Source organism: Pteropus vampyrus, unplaced genomic scaffold (genome assembly GCF_000151845.1).
Source record: "Pteropus vampyrus isolate Shadow unplaced genomic scaffold, Pvam_2.0 Scaffold126, whole genome shotgun sequence".
NCBI classification, from domain to species: domain Eukaryota; kingdom Metazoa; phylum Chordata; class Mammalia; order Chiroptera; family Pteropodidae; genus Pteropus; species Pteropus vampyrus.
The window spans coordinates 4,637,933-4,651,623 of NW_011888907.1; the positions used below are offsets into that span (position 1 = coordinate 4,637,933).

General features: G+C 53.1%; 1 protein-coding gene across 2 annotated transcripts in view; it reads left to right on the plus strand.

Annotated features, from left to right (window-relative positions):
• The window catches only part of MED26 (mediator complex subunit 26), a 44,592-nt gene extending 32,875 nt beyond the window's left edge, over positions 1-11,717 (plus strand). For both annotated transcript variants that reach the window (XM_023534498.1, XM_011366875.2), the window contains 2 exons: positions 8,465-8,539; positions 9,009-11,717. In XM_023534498.1, coding sequence (XP_023390266.1) covers positions 8,474-8,539; positions 9,009-10,661 — 1,719 coding nt within the window. In that variant the 5' untranslated portion in view covers positions 8,465-8,473 and the 3' untranslated portion in view covers positions 10,662-11,717. The remainder of the gene's footprint in view (positions 1-8,464; positions 8,540-9,008) is intronic.
• Positions 11,718-13,691: the final 1,974 nt, after the last annotated feature.

A 13,691-nucleotide genomic window follows, 5' to 3' on the forward strand; every position in this document is an offset into this window, starting at 1 on the left:
AATACAGAATGTATTCTTTTGTATCTGAGTTTTCACTTGACAGTTTTGAAATTGATCTTTGATGTTGTGTGTAGCAGTAGTAGTTCCTTCATTTCACTTTGAATGGATAGGCCATCTTACACTTCGGCCGTTCCGGTGGTTTTCAGTTGGGGCTGTTCTGAATACGGCTGTCCCCACCATTCTCAGTGTACATGTGCTCACATTTCTGCTGGTTGTACTCTGGAGTGGAATTGCTGGGTTGTAGAATATGAGTGTCCATTCTTACATGATCTGACACAGAATCCCCTAGGCTCACTCTCCTGTTCCATGAGTAACAGTGTCCTTAGTTCTCTCCATGGTGGTCCCCGTTGCAAGAATGCCCACTGCCATTCTTCTAGCTCCACACAGAGCCCAGGAATTGCAGGACAGCAGGGAAGGGGAAGGGGTGGCCTCCTGGCATCGCACTGGGGCCACAGAGCAGCCGAGCAGTGAGTGTGCCGTCCTCGTGGCCTGGCCTGGCCCCCAACAGCACAGATCTCTCAGAACAGTGATCAGCTCAGCATTCAGGACCTGCAGGCATGATCCGAGCTTTTCCCAACATTCTGTCTAGGTTCCCCAGCTCACAGAGGAGCAGCTGGGCTCCTATTGGTGGCTGATCTTGCTTTCATCTGAATTGGGCCGGCATTGGAGGCCAGATCAGGCCCAGCTATATCTCTGCCCATCCCCCCTGCTGGCCATTTTCAGTTGGCAGCACAAGAGTACACTGTTATTACCTCACTGTTTTACTTAACAGTCTCTGGGTGATTGGCTCCCATCAGTTCCTAAAAAGCTGGCTCATTCTTGTTTTGGATCGCCCATTTTCCCTGTGGATTGAGCACTCTGTGTGTCCCTCCCATGGGCTTCAGGTCATTCTGTCTTGTACAGCTGATAGTCTTCCTGGCTGTTCCTTTAGGAGCAAGGTTGGGAGTGAGAAACCCCCACCTGGCATGTTGTCATCAGATACACTACCGATCAAACCCTTCTGTGAGCATTCCTGGCAGAAATAAATGCTCTACTTGGTTTTCAGACTTTTCAGTTGTGTCAGTGTAGGAAGGAATGAACCAATTCATAGATGATGTGTTGAGAGCTCTTGTGCTCTCAAAAAAGGCCAAATTATAAACAGAATTGTACACCCTGTTGACCTGATTTCAGGGGTCAGGAGAGTTTAAGTTTGTGATTCTGTTGGGAAGGGCTGCTGAGATATAAAGGAGGGAGAGAGGGACAGTTTGGGGGCCAAGGCTGTAGAGAAAAGTGCTGCTGTTCCTCTTGTCCCCTCCTCTCCTTGTCTATAACCCTCTTTTGCAGCAGTCCCATGGATGGAGCTCTGCTCTGCTAGTGCTTGTGTGCTGATGGGGAGCTCCAGCAACTGGCCCTGAGCCCTAGGCCTCCTTTTTTTGGGCTGCTCGTGGAGTGCAGGCAGTGCTCTGCCTGCTGCCTGGGCCCAGGGGGGAGTTTCCGTCCCCTGGCTTGAGTTGCGCTTCAGTTGCTTGCTCTGGCCATGGGTGCTCTGTGGGTTGTGAGTGCATGACCAGCCACGCAGGCAATGGCCATACTCCAGCTGTGGACGCTCCTAGGGATCAGATGGGCCCCAGTGATGAGGAAGTGCTTTTGTAAGTGGTGAGCTTGGCAGCTGCACCTGGGACCCCCGCCCCCCCATACTCCACTCTATTGTTCTTCTTCCTCTAAAAAAGACTGCCCCTCTGGCTGTGAGGCTTCCATGGGGTGCTGGTAGAGGGTGACACCTTTGCCAGACAGAGTGCAGAGCACTAGCATGGCATCTGTCTGAGGGAGATTCCCCGTGTTCCTGGCTGTGAAACCAGACAAGGCAGAGCAGGGCCAAGGAAGATGCATCTTCCATAGCTAATAAGGAGGATCAACTACACCAGCTCCTTTTCTTCCCTTAGGGAGATTGGGTGGGACAGGGTGGGACTGGGAGGCCAGGCTCTGCCAGGCCCTCTGGGGGATCCAGGTGCCACCTCTTACACCAACATGTGACACAGACAGTTTGAGTCACAGAACAGCATCCGCTTGGGAACATATGCAGTTATCAGAAGCAGGAAGACATACTGTGGCTGAAAATGGTGCGGCTGGGATGAAATCACAGACATGCACTTGCCCAGCAAAGCCCCATTTCATTCATCCTGTGCACACGCCCTCAGCAGACACGACTGATGCCTGCTGTGTGGCTGGCAGGGTGTGGTGACTCAGCTGGGGATGGCATTAGAATGCTCAGCACATTGAAAGGCTCAAAGTCTGCTTGCTTCTGGGTGCCATCTGTGGCGTATTTTGGTTTGGAAGGACAGCTTGCTAGCTGATGAACACTTCCAGAGTCTTTTGAGCTATTGGTTTTTGTAAGTTCTTGTCTAGACCATTCTGCATTTAAAAAAAGAGGGGGGAAAAAAGATGGCTTTCACATCATTGGTTTTAAATTGAACTGGATTTTTACTGCTGACCTGGCCTGCCTTGAGCCCACTGAATGAGTTGGTGTGGGCTGCCCCACACAGATGTGGGCCCACAGGGTGGTCGGGGGACTGGCCAGACAGTGAGGCGGGGTAGAGTCCATCCTTGGTATGTGCCGTTCAGAGCCTGGAAAGGAGCAGGCTCCAGTGCCATCATTGTTTACTAAGTGGCTCAGGGTGAGCATTGGGGGTTAGCTGAAACCCCTGCTGTGATGGGAGGGTGTGTGGTGGGTCTTCCTGGCTCTAGGGCACACTGGAGGGAAGGTAGAGGCAGCCTAGAGACAGTCAAAGGTGCTACTAGGCATGAAGCTGCTGGCCTTGTGTGGCTTCAAAGACTGCTTTATAACCTGTGCATTTCCCTGCTGTTGCGGTTGGGGAGAGTCTGTAGGCGGGATGCCAATGTCACCAGCCTGGTTGCATCTGGGTGCCATCCCTCACTCCACCTAGTAAAGCTCCAGCTGCTCCATGTGTTGTGGGCAGAGCCTGTGCCACACTACTGTAAGGCCGTACTCTGCCACCTTCTAGCTGCATGCTGAGCCCTGGACCCTCAGGTACCTTATTTATAAAGTGCGGTTTCAAGGATGAAAAGCTGGAGTTTTGCCTCTGGAGGAACCCAACAGGTGGTAGTCTTGTGAGAGTTGGGCTGGGGTGGTTCCACTAGTGCTTGGACTTCAGGGAGCACAGGGTTTCCCCTTTGCCACCACAGATGCACACATCCGGCTTCATTACCAGGAGGTTGGGGATTTCGGGTAGAATGGGATCGCTTGATCCATGGAGGAAAGAGCCATGAACCACGGGCCTCACAAACTCTGAAGCTCAGTGTTTCAGTTCCTTGTTTCACGTTGGGGTGGAAATCCCCCTGGGTGGTAATTACTCAGGGCCTGGGGTTCACCTGCATATCCCTTGAAATAGGGCAAGGAGGAGGCTGCTTGGTGGTGGTGTGCTCTACTGCACTTGGCCCAGCTCTGCACACAATCCAAGGCCAGGCCAGTGATTCGATTCACAGAGCAAATTTCAGACATGTGATAGGGGCCAGTTAAAATCTTTTCTCTGATGAGGTCTTATTTTAAAGATGATTTCATGCACCCTGTGTGGGCAGGTTTCCTGAAGACATTCTGGTCTCCTGGACTCTGGAAAGCCATTGGTGTGACTGGGTTTCAGAGGGGGCCGTGCAAAGTAGCCGGATGGCCTTTGGAAGCAGCTGAGAAGAAAGGTGTCCTGAGTGGCCAGGTTGTTCAGCCTAGCTCAGGTCATAGGATCTGAGATCATGCATGCGTGAGTGTCGGGCAAGAAATGGGAAGCTGAGCTGACCAGAGGTGGGCAGGCCTTGGGGCACCAGCAGTCCCTTCCTTGGGTTTCTGTTGGCTCTTTACTGTGTTTCTGCCCTCCCTGAACAGAGCAGCCTGGCCCACGCCATTCTGTGAGATGCCCCAGACCCTGGTGCCCTCCACCTGACCTCTGGCCTCATATGTGTAAGCACACACATGATGGCATCCACAGATAGACAAAGGCTTTGGTAGACTTGTGATTGGCCATCACATCAGAAGCCAGGGGCCCTTCTTGCCAAATCCTCCCTCCTGAGGCCAAATACCCAAAACAAATGGGCTGGAGTGGTGAGCAGTTCACACAGGAAGTCATCATTAGTAGAAAAGTGAGGTGTTATACTAGGCTCACTAATTATTCAAGAAATACAAATTAATCTGCATCTATTGAGGGAGCCCTAATGAGGAAATGAGAGGCTGCAGGTGCTCAGACTCCCTGGTGTGGATTCTACCCCTTTTGGGAAAGCCGGTTGGCAAGTGGTTTTGAGAGGTTTTTTTTTTCACTAGGAAGAATCCCAAGGGAGACATACAGAGGAGGAGAGGACCATGGATGTGCTAGGCTATTCCTGAAACCAGGAGGCTGCATATGGGCCTTTGCCTGCAGACCTGACCCAGAGTGGCTCAGAGGCTCCCTCCCCATGTAGGACGGAGCAGTGTGTGGGTTGTGGTGATGAGCACATGTATTTTTATAGACAGGTGGTCTGTTGGGGTGGTGGCAACAGTCAACTCCCACAGGGGCTAGAGTTGATAGAAGGCAGGTTGTGTTCTCCTCCTGGCATCTTCGCTCTGGTCCTCTCTTCCCTTTCCAGGCTTTGGTGCCATCTGATCATCTCTCAGTGCTGGGACCTCTGCTCTCCACCCTGGGAGGCCCCACTCAGGTGCTGCCCTCACCATAGGCATGCCTGTCTGTCTTCCAGCTGATACCCACCTCCTTTCCCTGAGGACCCGTGCTAGGCTTTTCAGGCCTGTAGCCTGGGTGGGAGCCTCCCCTTGGCCACATCTGAGCCTTGGAGTCTCTGCTGCCCACCAGCCCTCTCATCAAGGTGGGAGGCCTGCTGCTCCTGAGTGGGTGAGTAGGTTGGAAAGGCAAGTTCAGGGGCCTTCTCTCTGGGGTTGGCCACTGCCTACCAACAGGCTGGCTGCGGTGACACTGCCTACTGGGTCTGAGGTCAGAGGCCTGGCCTGGTTTTGCATAGACCCTAGGACTCCTGCCTGTCAGGTGTGGTGAGCGTCAGGGCTCAGGGCCAGACTCCTTTGTTGCATTTCTCAGGGTCTACTGACTGAATATATCCAGAATGCCCTGGTGCTTCCCATACAGTGCTCAGTGCCCTCGTCATCATTGTCCAAGAAGGGGCAGAGCCAGAGGGATGAGCCCCTAGGGCAGTCCCAAACTTCCATGCAGCCAGGGAAGAAGGAAGGAGGCAGAGGATAGCATTTTCCACAGGGCCAAGGGCTTCTCTGCACACTGCCCCAGTGATGGCAGGGCCTGCAGGCCTAATCCATCCTAGCTCCTGTGCAGTTTCCAAGAAGGATCTCAGCTGTAAGGTGTATGTGGCTCCAGCTCTCTGCCAGCCTCAGGGTACCCAGGTGTTCTGCTTCCCCTCCTGTCTGGCAGTGGGACAGTGTCTGCCCAAGGACAAGGACACTCTGTGCTGCCGGGCTTGCTCTGCGGAGTCTGCTGGTTCAGGAGTATGTGGGGACCCAGAGCTCTAAATATACCAGGGTGAGGTCACGAGTGGAGACAAGCCATATGGCAAGCCTGGGACCCTGTTGGGGCCAGATTCCCAGGGCTGGGGACAGGGAGTGTGAGTGGCCTTGCCGTCCCTGTGGGACTGGCCTCCTCACTGCAGTCTCCTCTTGCATTGCATCCCTGTCCTCAGCACATTAGAGATATGTAGGGAGTTGATTGTGTCTCCTCTCAGATCCTCTCCCTTGGTGCAGCTTGGAGTAGTTTTTTCAGGCCATCTGGATATGTTCACAGCAACGGCCCTGAATGAAAACATGGCGAGGTGAGGCCTTTGTTACCAGGGTGCTGGTTGGCCCCCTGGAAGAGGGGTGGCTTTACAAGAGCTCTGTTAGGCACAGTGAGGCCACTGTCATTGCTCTGTGGTCACTGCAGTTTACACTCAGGCTGCCTTCAGCTGGAAATAGGGCAGATAAGAGAAGCCAGGAATACACGTGGCCAGCAGAATGGCCCCCGAGGATGTCCACATCATAGTCCTCAGAACCTAGGCATGTGGTACCTTACATGACAGAAGGGACTTTGCAGATATGACTGAGGAAACAGACCTGGATTATCTGGGTATGCCCAGCCTGATGGAATCTTTAGAAACAGATACCCTTTCCTGGCTGGTCAGAGATGTGAGAGTTCTGCCCCATTGCTGTTTTTGAAGATTGGAGGAGGGAGCACGTAAGCCAAGCAATCTCAGAGGCTGGGAATGGCCTTCACATGACAGCCACCAAGAGAACAGGGACCTGTCCTGCAGCAATGAGGAACTGAATTCTACCAACACCTGAAAGAGCAGGAAATGGGCCCATGAGAGCCCCCCAAAAGGATGGCAGCTTGCTGACACCTGGATCACAGCCCAGAGAGACCTGAGCATACGATACGCCTTACTTCTGAATCCTGAGATGATGCATGTGTTTCATTTAAGCCACTCAGCCTGTGGTCATGTGTGATCATTTTGGCAACAACAGGAAACTGGTACACTACTATGCAAGTATGGATGTGGGAAATAGGCTTCCCTACCTTCAGTTGGGAGCAGCCTCCCTCACGGCTAATTAGTCGTTTCATGGTTTTGGAGCCAACAGCCCCTCTGGCTGTTAGCCCAAAGTCAGGTCTGGTAGAGGTGGTGATTGCAGCCATGTCTGTAACAGCCAAATGGAAACACCTCTAAGTGTCCCCCAACATGCCCTGCTCGCTGGGGTTTCCCTCCACTGGAAAGCTGAGCAAAAGAGGGCGGGGGTCTGTGCTGCTGGATGTTTTAGATTAGTAGTCTCCAACCTTTTTGGCACCAGGGACTGGTGCTATGAGAATCTGCCTGATGATCTGAGGTGGAACAGAGGCGGTGATGCTAGCGCTGGGGAGCGGCTGCAAATACAGATGAAGCTTCACTTGGCTTGCCCACTGTTCACCTCCTCCTGTGCGGCTTGGCTCCTAAGAGGCCAAGGACAGTACTGGTCTCCTGGCCCAGGGATTGGGAACCTGTTTTAGATGTTAGAAAGAGAGCAGCATATAGACCGTTTTGTTTTGTTAATGTGTGGTAAGTGTATACACAGGCTTGTATATGCAAGGAATATTTCTGGAAAAGCTATAAGGAGACACTGCAGTGGCTGGGTGGGAGGTGTCCTTTTCCTTGCTATATTGTGTCTCCGTTATCTGCTGGAGGGAGAGGGAGGAGAGAGAGACAGAGACAGAGAATGTGCTCACTGTGTGATCTTAGATGGGGAGAGGGAGCTTCCTTGGGCTTGGGCTCCCCCTTCCAGCCTGCAGATGCTAGGGTTATAGATAAATCCTCTGGGGCTCCTAAGGAATCTTTGTCTACCTCAAAGTGGCAAAGGTCTTCTCCTGTTTCTTCTAGAAGCCTGAGAATTTTCGCTCTCACGTTTAGGTCTGTGGTTCATTTTGAATTAATTTTGAGTATGCTATGGTGCTTGGTGTAAGTGGAATCGACCATATGTATTTTCCGTAATGCTTCACTCCCCGTGGTTTAAGCTCCGTCTTGTTGCACGGAAGCTGCAGCTTGTTCATTTCTATGGCTCTTGAATTTCTTATTCTGTTCCTTCAGTTCTTAGAGGACAGTGGTATCATCATAACATTTGACCACATGACCTGCACCTTTCTGTGCCATCTCCTATCTATAAAATGTGATGATAATAGTACCTACCCTGGGTTGTTGTGATAACTAAACAAGGTGGTGACATGTGGAAACATGATTAGGACAGGGCCTGGCTCTCAGCAAGTATGAAGGGATGTAATTGCTTGGTCGTGAGATGCCCACATTTGTCTGTACCAGACAAAGCCCACTGCTCCCCAGTCAGCTGTGCCCAGAACACTATAGTGTTGTCAGGTATCTTTTCTGCCAGGCATGTGCAGTGCATCCACTTGAGGGTTCATTCTGCCTTTCCTGATTACTAGGAGACTTAAGCACTGGTGCCACAACCTCTTGTTTTTTGATCAGGATCTCTATGTTCCAGCTGTGGATCCTCAGGGCCCTATGGCATCTGTCTTCTGCCACTTAATGACTTTTTGCTCTCTTTATGGTATCTTTGGATGAACTTTAAAGGTCTTGTTAATGTAACCAAATCGATTGGGTTATTATGTATCAATCTTTTAAGCTTGATGCATTTTATTTAATAAATGTGTCAGCCTCTCACCCCATCAGATGGCAGAGTAGATTGTGTCTCCTGTCTCCCAGGTCAAGAGCAGATCTTGTTTTATAACTGTCATGAGTTTCAATTGTGTGACAGCCACATGGGCTGGTGGTGTGTACACAGATAGGAGGGTGAGCACTAGGTGCCATGTTGGCCCCAGGAGCACATAGGAGGCTGTGTGGGGTGGGGGCTTTGGTGTTGCCGGCTCCACTGGCCCTTGGTAAGGGAGAGGCAGAGCAGGCTAGGATAGGGAGAAGGGCAGGGGCATGATGAGCAGTTCTTGTCTTGCAGATCCGGAACATGGTGGCAGTGCTGGAAGTCATCTCCAGCCTGGAGAAATACCCCATTACCAAAGAGGCACTGGAGGTGAGTGTCCCCAGCCCACAGCACATGCTTGAGAGTGCTGTCTTCCCATGGGCACTGTAGGAACTGGGGGCGAAGAGGGGGGTTCAGTCTCAGAGCTGGGGCTTCTTCCTCCTCAGGATGCCCTGCACCCTCAGGGGGTGATGGTGATATGCCCAGGGGAGGTTGCAGTGTGTGACGCTGGCACTGGGCCCTTCATCTGCTTTTGCCTTTGCTACAATGTGCTCTTACTCAGAAAGCTTCCCTGGCACACGATCCTTGCAGTGGTCCTGGCGCTAGCAGCCTGAAAGATGGCACTCTTGAGTGTGCTGCCTCTGGCCCAGGGACCCTAGGGTCTGAGGACTAAATTTGAGAATTTAAATGTCAAAAAGGACCCAAAATCCCTGTAGGTTTTGTTTGGGAAGTCAGTTTTTTAGGGGTCATGGGGGACTCCCTGTCTCGACAGTGTGTTATGGTCTCTCTCTGGTTATAGGAAACTCGACTCGGGAAGCTCATCAACGACGTCCGCAAGAAGACCAAGAACGAGGAGCTCGCCAAGCGGGCCAAGAAGCTGCTGCGGAGCTGGCAGAAGCTCATCGAGCCTGTGCACCAGAATGAGGCAACGCTGCGGGGGCTGGCAGGTGCCCCTGGCTCTGCCAATGGGGGTGCTCATAACTGCCGGCCGGAGGCGGGGATGGCCAGCGTGCCCAAGAGCATCCATGACCTAAAGAACCGCAACGACATCCAGAGGCTACCTGGGCAGCGGCTAGACAGGCTGGGCAGCCGCAAGCGCCGTGGAGACCAGCGTGATCTTGGCCACCCCGGGCCACCTCCCAAAGTCTCCAAAGCAAGCCATGACTCCCTGGTCCCCAACTCATCACCCCTCCCCACCAATGGGATTGGCGGGAGCCCTGAGAGCTTCCCAGGCCCCCTGGACAGCAGTGGGCATGTGGGTCCTGAGGGCAGCCGCCTGGAACACAGTGAGAATGACAAGCACAGTAGCAAGATCCCCATCAATGCCGTGAGGCCACACACCAGCTCCCCAGGCCTAGGCAAGCCCCCCGGGCCCTGCTTGCAGAGCAAGGCTGCAGTGCTGCAGCAGCTGGACAGGGCGGACGAGACCCCAGGGCCCCCCCATCCCAAGGGGCTACCTCGCTGTTCCTTCAGTCCCCGGAACTCACGGCACGAGGGCTCCTTTGCCCGGCAGCGGAGCCCATACACACCCAAGGGCTCTGTGCCCAGCCCCTCGCCACGGCCCCAGTCACTCGACACTACGCAGGTGCCATCACCGCTGCCGTTGGCCCAGCCATCCACGCCCCCTGTGCGGCGGCTTGAGCTGCTGCCCAGCGCAGAGAGCCCGGTGTGTTGGCTGGAGCAACCTGAGGGCCACCAACGGCTGGTGGGGCCAGGCTGTAAGGCAGGACCGCCCCAGGCCGAGCCTCTCCTTCCCCGAGCTGGCTTCTCCCCGGATTCCTCCAGAGCTGACAGTGACGCAGCTTCCTCCGGTGGCTCAGACAGCAAAAAGAAGAAGAGGTACCGGCCTCGTGACTACACAGTGAACTTGGATGGCCGGGTGACTGAGGCGGGTGTCAAGCCTGTCAGGTTAAAAGAGCGGAAGCTCACCTTTGACCCCATGACAAGACAGATCAAACCTCTGACTCAGAAAGAGCCAGTGCGGGCTAACAGCCCTATACACACGGAGCAGCCCAGGACAGAGCTGGACAAGCCTGAGGCCAAGGCCAACCTCCAGAGCCCCTTTGAGCAGACGAACTGGAAGGAGCTGTCACGCAATGAGATCATCCAGTCCTACCTGAGCCGGCAGAGCAGCCTGCTCTCATCGTCAGGAGCACAGACTCCAGGGGCCCACCACTTCATGTCTGAGTACCTGAAGCAGGAGGAGAGCACCCGGCGTGGGGCCAGGACGCCACACGTGCTACTGCCTCCAGGCCCGCCCACCGACCTTCCGGGGCTAAGCCGCCAGGTCACGCAGGACGATCTGGACAGAATCCAGGCCCACCAGTGGCCAGGGGTGAACGGGTGTCAGGACACACAGGGTAACTGGTATGACTGGACGCAGTGCATATCGCTCGACCCGCACGGCGACGACGGGCGGTTGAACATTCTGCCTTATGTCTGCTTGGACTGACCGGCCCCTCGGCCTCTAAGTGCATTCCTACCTTGTGTTAGCGGGAGGGTGGCTGGGGCCTGGAAGCCTCCAGTCATTGGGAGCCCGGCCAGGGCGGGAGGGAGGCGGCAGGACACTCGGTCTCTCCATGCTCTTCCCTCAAAATTCTCCTTCTTTTGTGAAATGCTGCTACCAGTTTACTAACAAAATTACAAAGGAAGGACCGCATGGAAGGAAGGCCGGCAAAATGAGTTCAGAACTCTATAGCAAACCAGCTATAAAAAGCATCAGTCCCCCACCCCAGAAGAGGTGTGGAAACTTCCCAGCACCCGTGAGCTGGGACCTCAGTTGTAGGCAGGCGCAGAAAACCTGTGGGAGAGGTGACCTTTAACACAGTGACAGAAGCACGCATCTCATCTACGTTTGTTGTTTTTTTTTTTTTTAATTTTGCCCTGAGTGTCTGAGGCAGTGGACAATGCCATGGCCTCTGTTTGCACCCCACCAGGCCAGTGTTTCTGTCATGGTGCCAGAAGCTTCTGGGCTATAGTGAGATGCTGGCATTGGGCAAGCTACCAGGCCAGCTAGTTTGACCTACACTCCATGGGCATCCACACATTAGTATTTGGTTTCAGTTCAAATCCAGTTTTTAAAGAAATGCTGCAAAAATTTAAGTTTCTAGAGTTTATTTTTCCCCCCCTTCCATCTCACCACCAGCCAAATTTTCCTTTTTTTCTCTTTTCATTTTCCCATTCCTGCACATATCTAGAAAACTTCACCTTTCTAGAGTTCTGTCCCCAAAACACAAAGTTCCCACAGGTGCTACTGGTGTGTAAGCTGTACTGTTGGCAAGGAGACCTGTCTGTGCGCTGGAAACACTCATGACCATTCCTTTAGATTCGTTTGCCTTATGGTTATTGTCATAACGCGATTTGCAAAAACAAGGAGCCTTAGTGAATGTACAGTACCTAGACTTCTGTGTTCTCAGGATGCAGAAGGGAGCAACTTTGCTATTTGGTCCAGTAAGTGGACACCTTGTGATATAAATGTGGAAATAAAAAAAACCATTTGCACAAACCAGCCTGAGAATCGTTTCTCATTTGGTCCTTTACAGCCAAATCAGCCCTTCTTGGATTCTGGATGAGCCAAGAAGACCTGGGCCCCACAGCCAGACTGTAGGGAGGCAGGCAGAGTGACCAAGTCAGCCTGTTGGTGTTCTGCGTGGACACTGACCTCCACCTGCCTCTCATTCTTTCAGGGCCACGTGTTGCCTCTCCCACCTCCAGTGTTACCTGCTAGCTTTGGGTAACGGACCAAGCGTCGACATCAAAGGTTATCCTGTCTCCAGGCCTCACCTGCCCCAGAAAGAGAAGCCCTCCCCAAGCAAACTCCATGGTCTTGATCTCAATGACCCTGTTTTACCTCCTAAAATAATTAGTTTTTACATGGCATGGCACAGAGCCCTATCTAGCAGTGTATCCCTTTGCCCTGGCCCTAGGCTGCCAGATTCCCATGCAGGCCTGGGGCTGATTTAAAAAAAAAAAAAAAAACTCCCTTAGCTATAAAGTGATAATCTTTTCATTCTCCCCCCTTGTTGCTGGAACCATAAGCTGACTTTGGTTTTCTAGTTTTTCACTATGGAATAGGTCATTTTGGACACAGCTACTTAATTTCACAGATGAGAAAGCAGCTATCCCCACCCCCCATAGGGCAAACTAAGGGATCCAGGAACATTCAGTCGACCCAGAACCAACAGGGAAATAACACAGACTTGGTGCAGGACACACCCACCCCAAGAAGAGGAGAGTGGGCGAAGTGGCTTTGAGGGTAGTCTGAGATTGAACTCCAGCCCTGTCACCTACCAGCTGTCTAGCTCTAGACTAAGCACTACTGTGTACATGTCTCCATTTGAGAGATGCAAGTGCTTACCACCAGAGACGTGAGGACTTAAAAGATCAAAGTTTTAAACCAGCATGTTGGAACCATCTGTGCTGTGGAGTAACTAGTTATTTCCTAACTCCACTGTGCCTGTTTTCTCATCCTTAATGTGGCCAGACCTGAGCTGCTGGTGTGAGTGTCAGGAAGTGACGTTACTCTGTGGCAAAGTGTGGTCGGCACAGCTGAGAGATAATAGGGTGCAGGTTAGTGTCCTATGAACGTCTCCTTTCCTCAGACCTGAGCTTTGGGACAGGTCTCTGCTCCCTGCCTCACCTGCCAGGACCACCTCTCCTTGAGTATACATTAAGTCCCAGGGTAGGTATTGCCTATCTTTAAGAATTTAAGGTTTCCCTCCAACAATTTGGAGATAAGTGGGTTGGCACTTTCTAATTTGGCAAGTGAGGACACAAAGAATTTTAAGACACGCCCCCCAACAACAACAAAAAAATGTTAGTACATGACTTTTGGAGCAAATGAAAGTCCTATAAGTAGTAGATTATCTTGTTGAAAATACCGTCTTGTTTCTCTCCGCTGAGGACTGCGGCTGCTCCATCCGGTTGGGTCCTGGTGCATCAGCAGTCGGGCATGGCACCGCCCCCTCCCGCAGAGCCCTGTAGACAGTGCCCGAGGTCTGTCCGTGAGACGGAGAGGATCATACCTACCGCACAGAGCACGTCGTGGCGGTTCTCAGGACGTGACCCCGAGGATCGGCCAGGAGATCCCGCTCCAGGCTTGCAGAAAGGATTTAGCTTGTCACAATTCAGTCTTTCACACCCGGTGTCCGCCGCCTCCCGGCCATTAGAAATCTAGTTGAAGGCGCCGGTGTAGCGCGGACGTCGAGGCGTGATCCCCGAGTTCGATGACTGGCTCATACATGCCGGCGCAGCAGGGCCCTCGCACTCCCGCTCATTCCGCTCCGGCTCCCGGTGCCGTGGCCAGACTATCACTGCTGCCGCACTCAGTTCTCGTCCCGCGTCTCCTTCCGCTTCCGGGATAGACCCCGCCCGCGCCAGAAGCCCATCCGCGGGAGGTGGGGCCTCAGCTCGCTACGTGGTGGTGGGCGCGTCGGCCGGCGCGCGGCGGTGACGAGAGGGCGACGACCAATGAGGAGCGGCG